Here is an 8,366-nt window from a genome sequence, read left to right on the forward strand (position 1 = left end):
TCTTAAGGCGGCAAGACAAGGTCACCGGTGTCATTTCCCGGCTCCACCGGGAGCCGTTTGTCAGAGCTGCTTATGATTAAAAGCTTTCCCTGTAATAAATAACAGAGTGAATCAGTTGGCTACTGGCTGCTGTCCCGGGGTTAAAGGATCTGTAAATTGTGAGCATTCCTCTTCCTCACACTCGTTTCACACAGCGAACGTTTCACCCTGCTGCTGTCTCTGGCTCGGGCTGCAGCTTTTAAGATGGGGCATCCACACTTAAGAGTAATGTGGATTCATATTAACCCGCAGGCCCGGAAAATTAAATCAGAGCAGGAAAACCAGCATTAAAATCACAGAAACCTTTGAACTGGGAAGACCGTCGTCAGGGCTCTGCTGATAGGGATGCTGTTAAGAGATAAGAGCCACATATAAACACACAACTTTACATCATAACGGCATTTATATTGCTTCTGTGACAGATGGAAGCTGCAGAAACATGTGCACCATAAATGTGATTGAGCTGTTGCTGTAAAACTGTACATTACTATTTTACAAAGAAAAAATACAGAAACTAGTGTTGAATCACATCTCATCTTTAATGTATAAAAGACCAATAACGGCATATTACAGCAGCATATATTGTACATACATAATTTATATTGTAATAGAGGAGGTGTAATATCATGGTACAAAAAGAGGAGATGAGCTTCTGTACTATTATCACACCTCTTCTTCGTCGCAACTCATGGTACAAAAAGAAAAGCACAACGACACATGGCATAGAGTCGCATCATATACAGCACAACGCAGTGTGATACATGTTTATTTATATACATCATATACACAATATATATATATAGCTTGATTTGGAACGTCTCTTTATTTTTAACCTCTGACTGAAGTCAAACTCTACGACTACCTTTACACGGCGGAGGTGACACACTTCTGCTCGGATCTAAAGAGAGTTGCTCTCTAAATAAACAGCGGGCTGGTTCGAAGGGGGAGAAAATACAATAATGCAGCAGAGCATTAGACTTGAACAAACAGCAGCTCGGCTGGGGAATCGCTAGCCGGCACCTTCTCTGCTTTTTAGATGTCATGCCGGCAAATCTGGGAGATTTTTCAATCTTCACTGGCTCCTGGGGCACATGGCTTTCAGCTGTGTGGTTAAGTGTGTCTCTGTATGTGTGTGTGTGTGTGTGATATGACCGTGCGTTTGTGAAGTGCATCCTGAGGGCTACATTAGCTCTAGATCTGTCAGTTCAGGCAGGATGCCTGCTTTGCCTCTCACTGTCAGGAGTTTGCTCTTTGTACACTAAACACACACACACACACACACACACACACACACACACACACACACATACACACACACACACACACACGGGAAATACACAATTAAGTGTAAGGCATAAAATGAGTGGTGTGTGTCAGTAACTAAAGTCAGCATCTTTGTATTTCTTGGCATGGACGTTTACTCAAACAAGGCCACAAATATGAACCCAGGTTTCCCAGGATACGTTCTCCACTCACGCCTCATAGTTTGTGTGCAGCGGCATCAAATCTAATAACGCTTTGAACTCCACATCAAACAAAATGCCGGCACCAGCTGAATCAACGTTATTAAATTCATGGTCTCATTATAGGATCTGTTGTTCATTTTGTCTGGGTATCCAATTCTGCTCTAAAATGTAGTGGTGTGGGTGTGTGTGTGTGTGTGTGTGTGTGGTGATGAAATGGGAAAATGGGGATGAAGAAAAAGCAGCAGGGAATTGAAAATGAGGAGAGGGGAAGGGGGAAGATTCTCATTTGAGATAAAAATACACACACACACACACACACACATACACACACACACACACACACACACACACACACACATACACACACACACACACAGGAAGTATCTACAGCAGAGAGATAGGACAGGAACCCTCAACTGACCCTGTATTCCAGCCTGTAAATAGCTGAGCCTGAACTCTCATTATTAGCACTCAGGTTAGCAACCCAACGGATCACAGACTGCAGAATGACAAAGTTACAAACAAAACAAACCAAAAATAGAAGGTAGATTTAAAAAAAAGAAAGAAGCTACAATAAATTGCACATCACAGTTTGCTGTGTGCTTCAGATGTGAGCTGATGCAACATGGAAGACACACACAGAAAGATTAGATAAAAGCATGATGATGTGTTTCTGACTGAAAAAAGAGTTTCTGGCTGCTCATAAGGTTGTGCTGATTATGTCAAAAGTGTTTCTTCCACCTGTCAGCGAGGAAGAGAGAGAACGAGGAGGAGAGCAACTCGCCAACCGCAGCATAAAATAACAGGGAATATATTAAAATAACATCAATACGCGGCATCAGAAATTGTTAGGAGAAGCCGGCGCGTAAAGTGATGAGGCGCCTCAACAGTCTCCACGATCTCTCTGCATCTCTCTCACCTTTCTGTCAGCAGAAATAGAAGCTGAAAGCAACCATGTAGGTCTGTGTGTGTGTGTGTCACTCCTCGTCTACGGGAACAAACTAATAGGCAAGAGAAAAACGAAGGAGCTGCGAAACAGGTGTTCTGTCATGCTCAGATAAACACTGCACTCTTCATCATGGGTGGCGGAGGCGGCTCACTTCTGTGGCAGAAGTTATCAGGATGTTCAAACACGGAGACTCCGTCTCTAAGGAGAGTCAAAGTGTGTTCAGCAGTCAGTCTCTCGCTTCCTGGCGTTGGACACATGCTGGCGGGCGAACTCCGCTGACCACATCGGCGGCGACACGGACGACCTGAGCCACGTCATGTGCGGTCGGCCACGGGATGTCAGCGTTACGTGTGTTCACAGTCTGACGGCCACCACGCACGCTCCGGCCCTGCCCAGACACAGAGGGGCCACCTGGACAGGAGACAACACAAGTGTAGTCATTTTCATGTGTTCAGTTGAGTTCAAAGACTACATGCTCCAGTTTGGGCACCACAACACTCAATAAACCTATTGGATGGAGTCAATCCAACACATTCACCAAGATTGAAAATATAATATAATATATATCATATAATTATAATAACAGTGGCTCAAATGGCCGTGTGTTATGTTTAATAGTCCACTCGCCGTGATGAACAGAGAATTATCAACCAAATCTGTAGCTGCCTTCAGCATTATGGAGCTTCATAGCGAGTTTATGCTTTAAGAGGGAGAGAGAGCGGGCATCGGTGGACGAGTGAGCTTGAGAGTGGATGAAGAGAGGGACCAGCGTTAGTGAGAACAAAGACATGAATTAGTTATTATTCACAGTGGTTACGCTCTAAAGCACATATAAACATATCCTCACCTCGGCATGGCACGATATAAAAATATCATGTCGCGATTATCCTGGCAAGAATTTGATTCGATTTTTAGTGAGCATATTCAAAAAAGAATCAAATAATCTTAAATACGATGATCATAAATCATAAGTTCTCCCTGAATAAATTAAGGATAAATAAATAATGATATCCTGGAGTTTAAAATCAGGCTCTATTTTTCTCTTGTCTACCATGATAGTGAGCTACACAGCACACGATTATCCCGATAATGGAAATCCACCACGATCAACTTATTGTGTGATTTTTTTTTAATTACCGCAATATCTTCCCATCCCGATCCAACCCACCACAACACTGTGGGAAGGTGCAGCATTTTAACGCATGCAGTCACCCTGTCTGCTCTCTCCGTGCCTGCAGGCCTGTACGGTCTGCCTCGGTACGCCGAGGGCCGTGACAACGCGCCGCTGTTTGAGCCCAGAATGAGGACGAGCTGCACCCTGGGGCGACTCAGAGGTAGAGTGGCTCGACGTCTAATTGAATCTTATCCTCGTGCCCCCCCCCATCAGTGTGTGAAGCGCTTTGAGTCCGAAGACTAGAAAGGTGCTATATAACAGCAGGTCCATTTATCCTGCTTATTGGAGACATGACACACTTCTAGTGGGTCATACGTGATGACAGAGAGGCTTGTGTTTGGATGAATCCAGATACAGATCACGATCATGTGATCAGATCAAAATCCTGAAAAACTACTCAATGGCCCTCGGGGTGAGATTGTTTTGCCAACAGCTGGTCAACAGGACCGGAATGGATTATTATGTGAATGGAGCATATGCCCAGCACAGACTGTAGATTTGGCATCTAGGCTGTGACCTCATCACTTGCTGCAAGGAGACACAGCAGAGTTCAGCAGAGCAGGAAGAGACGATAATCCGCTGGCTCTAAGGGAAGCTTTGTGTCTTTTGTGGTTGTCTCGTCCTGTTAGTTTTTGTAGCTGCTGCTTCTACGCTGATAGTCAAAGCTGTCTGTCAGTCACATGATTTAAAAAACACCATCTTACCATCCGTGGCGTTGGTCTTTCAAGTGAAATGATCGACAGATTTGTGCTAAAGCAAGCAGAGGAGGTGGTGCTACTCGGACAGGACAGACTAACGATCCGCTGGTTTGTTTGTTTCAGCTTCTGACAATGAAGCGGCACATTTAACGGCCTCAACATGTCCCCTCACATCCCCGTGTCAGTTAGAACGCTGTCTGTATCCTGTATCCACCCATCTACGCTGCTCTTGTTCTCAGCATGGTGCGTGTCTCCGAAATAGCAGATTTTCAGCGACTTTGGTTGAAAATCCTCTGGGGCTATGCAGGAGAAGAGGTATAAATTGAAGTATGAGTGAAATCGTTCAACTTGGGGGAAAAAATAGTCCCTTCTTTCTGCTGCTGCGGTGGCGGCAAGGACGATATTAGCATAAGGAAAACACACATTTCCATAACAAGGAAGAATCACGCCAAGATACATGAGAGAGGAGCTCAAGCAGGTCGATCTGTGACTGTGTGTGTTTGCACAACAACTTTATTGGTGTACATCGTGATTTATTTCTTGTTTTTATTGAACCAGTCAGTTTGTTTATGTACATATGAGCAAGAAGAGACATATAAACCTGTGTGTGTGTGTGTGTGTGTACTAGACGAGAGTAGAGTTATTCAATTCTACACTCTTTCCTCCGACCATATAAACTGCATGAAGCATGTGTGTGTTGCATGTGTGTGCGTTGGGGTGTGTACCTGTGCCCACTCGTTTGTCTGGGGGTCGTAAGCTTCAACGGTGTTGAGATACACCTGCCCATCGTAACCGCCCACAGCATAGAGACGGTCGCCAAGGAGACAAACACCGACAGCGTCTCTGCTGATGCTCATGGGGGCAACTGCTGTCCACACGTCTGTCTGAGGGTCGTACCTGTACACAGACAACACACACCACCAAGTGAGACTTACATTAACATAAGTATTTTATTACAGATCACCATCAATGGTTCAACATTACTGGAAATACACTCACTCGCCTCCTTTCCACGAATTAGATGAGAAGACTCATTTTGTTTCATCCATACACACAATGTTGCAGTACATTACGTGCTTGAACTACAGTATTTCCTGGCTCACTAACTTCCTGGAGTCTCGTCTCCACTGTGGGGTTGCTAGGTATCTATCTAGGTATAGGTGCTATTAAAGGCTGTGCTCGTTGACTGTATATGGCAACTCGGGCTACAGCTGGAGGCGCAGAAGCACCCCGCCTAAAACCACAAAGTGTCTTCTGTTTGTTTCCCGCTAACAGATTATATATTCTACGCTAAGCTAATCATGGCCTGACTCCAGCCCAGTAGTCCCTCACTGACTGAGTAGTATCGGTCTGTTCATATAACTCTTGACAAGAAAGCAAATAAGGCGCCCCAATGGTATAATCAAAAATGCACTGAGAATGAAAACATGCTGCTATTTAGGTCTGAAAACATGACTTAGCCTGTACTTTCAATGGGAAAGTCTCGTCTTTATATGACAACAGAGACAGGGAAAACATGTTTCCATCATGAAGAAATCATAGTTGAAAACAGCATTAACAGATGGACACCATTGATACGAGCCATGCCAGAACTCTAGTTGCCCTTTGCCCTTCCCTTAACTGTATTCATTCTATTCCTATTACACCTGTTTTTGTCGGTTTAATTATACAGGTACAGTGGTATGAGAGGGGAAGTATATGAAGTGTGTTGCTTATGTATATAGGTAACATGACAATAATAATTATTAGAATTATTAATTACTGAAGAGGTGATTCTGAATAATGTTGGGAACAGATGTGTAAATAGTGTAACTTAAAACAGAAAACGTGTAATTGCATAAGCATCTCCATGTTGTATATATTCTTAAAATATAAGAGTAAAAACACTGACATAGGAACAAATATATGGTATGCAAACCTAGAACTATATAGAATTAAAGGTCCTCTTTGTCAAACGATTTGATTCAGAATTTTACAACACACACACACACACACACACAGTGAATATAGACTCACCTCTCCACACAGTCACTTAGCCGAGAGGCCAGAGATGAGGCCGGAGCATCGTGACCTCCGATGGCGTACAGGAAGCCATGCCATGTGGCCACGCCCACACCTCCACGCCTTTTAGCCATAGGAGCACAGCCACTCCACCTGTAGATGATAGTATAGTATATGATAGTTTCCCCTTTCTCCAACACTGAGGAAAACCTGACAAATGTGATCCGTCTTTTTAAAAAGGAGATGAGTGTCAGGGGACCACTAAGAGCCTCGTCTCAGCCCTTACAGTGAAGACCATAATGAATGTACTTCATAAGCAGAAGTTGTTTGAATGTGGTCTATTCTAACGTCCTGAGAGAGCTAGCTGTCTCCTTTGATCTGTGGGTAAATAACCTTGAAAGCACAGAGGCGCTTCACCAGAAAGTACTGCAGACGGCAAATAAATCAGGACACTGCAATTAATTCTGGTCAAATTAAGTCCCTCGTTTCTAACCTGTTGGTGTGGGGGTCGAAACACTCCACTGAGCGCAGGCAGGATGAGCCGTCACGACCTCCTACTGCATACAGCCTGAGGAACACACAAGATGCTGTTAACCCTCTGGACACACACACACACACACACACACACACACACACACACACACACACACACACACACACACACACACACACACACAGTTCAGGAATCTGCCTTTTCAATTAAACACTGAAACAGATTGACAATGGTGCATTTATGTGCGTGTGTTTTGCAGGATTCGGGGACAAAATGAGGTGAGCAAAATCAATCACCCAAAGCTCTTGGAGGCATTGCAACCCTGAGCTGCAGCTCAGTGTGTGTGTGTGCAGTGTGTGTGTGTGTGTGTGCACAGGCATCCATGGATGTGGAGCTGGGAGGGCGATGAAAGAAGTGGATCAGAACCAGTCAAGCAAGTAATGAGCTCCATCAGGCAGATAGCCCAGAGAATTCACAACATCCATGCACTCACAAATGCAGGTACACGCACACGCACACGCACACTACTGCTGGGCATGCTTCGCACAAATCAGTTTTTACTATATTAATTAGCATCTAAAAAGCCTTCCTCTATAGCGTCTCGAGGAGGCACTGAATAATAAAAACAACAGTGCAATATTCATTGCAATTATAACTTCTGCCGTCGGCTGCAGGAGAACTCTGAACCAAGTGAGAAGAGTCCTGAAGTGAAATCCCGCTGTTAGTGTGTGCATTTGTGGCCGTGGTTGTCTGCCGTGTCACTGTGAGTACCGTCACCGTTGCTAGTACTGTTTGATGCTGCAGTGTGATGCAGGAAAGCAGAAACATAATCGTACCTCTGTTTCCGTCAAACAAGCAGAGCGTGTGAAGCTCTAAGTTCTCACACCACAAAGTTCTCTTACAAAAAACCCACAAAACGTTAATCCATCCGTCAATTTGGCTGATTTTTTTCCTTTTTAACAAAGCAACTTGTAATAAGTGCATGCAGAATCCATGAGAACAAGAGCAACATGCCAACAAACAGATGTCCCAAAAAACACACGCGAGCTTATAATGAATCTTTAACTTGGATGTATGTGGATTCACTTACTTGCCATTGAGTACAGCTACTCCCACCGTGCTTCTGGGTGTAGCCATACTTGCTACAAAGCTCCACTGGCGAGCTTGGGGGTCCCACCTAGTAGAAATTACGTCGACAACTTCTCAGATAATAAAACTGCACATAATAAAACATGGATGATCTGAACTTGAAATGTTGTCATAGGTGATGAAAATTGTTTAATTATTAATGATTTAATGATTTAATCCAAAAACAGTGCCTTTGTAACTCTAGATTTTACATTCTCAACCACTGTGCCACTGGTGGGCCTCAGAGCGCCACCTAGTGGGCTGCAGAGGCATGGTTAGGTTAAATAATATATATTTTTTTGTAATTTAGAAAGCTAGTTTATTTTTATATCTAAATGTAAGTATTAAAAATAAATAAAAACATCAAATTAGAATACACAGCTGAATTGCCAGCTGTGTTTGAATATATCTCCACGCC

The 8,366-nt window shown here is 43.8% G+C and overlaps 1 protein-coding gene across 3 annotated transcripts in view; it reads right to left on the minus strand.

Annotated features, from left to right (window-relative positions):
• Nucleotides 1-559: 559 nt before the first annotated feature.
• The window catches only part of klhl5 (kelch-like family member 5), a 55,750-nt gene continuing 47,943 nt past the window's right edge, over nt 560-8,366 (minus strand). For 2 of the 3 annotated variants that reach the window (XM_084005024.1, XM_084005023.1), the window contains exons 9-13: nt 7,911-7,997; nt 6,821-6,895; nt 6,343-6,480; nt 5,052-5,223; nt 560-2,865 (exon numbers count right to left, since the gene is read on the minus strand). In XM_084005024.1, the coding sequence (XP_083861150.1) occupies nt 2,809-2,865; nt 5,052-5,223; nt 6,343-6,480; nt 6,821-6,895; nt 7,911-7,997 (529 nt within the window). In that variant the 3' untranslated portion in view covers nt 560-2,808. The remainder of the gene's footprint in view (nt 2,866-5,051; nt 5,224-6,342; nt 6,481-6,820; nt 6,896-7,910; nt 7,998-8,366) is intronic. The other variant, XR_014596805.1, reaches the window with a different exon arrangement.

Source organism: Eutrigla gurnardus (assembly GCF_963514095.1).
Source record: "Eutrigla gurnardus genome assembly, chromosome: 3".
NCBI classification, from domain to species: Eukaryota; Metazoa; Chordata; class Actinopteri; order Perciformes; family Triglidae; genus Eutrigla; species Eutrigla gurnardus.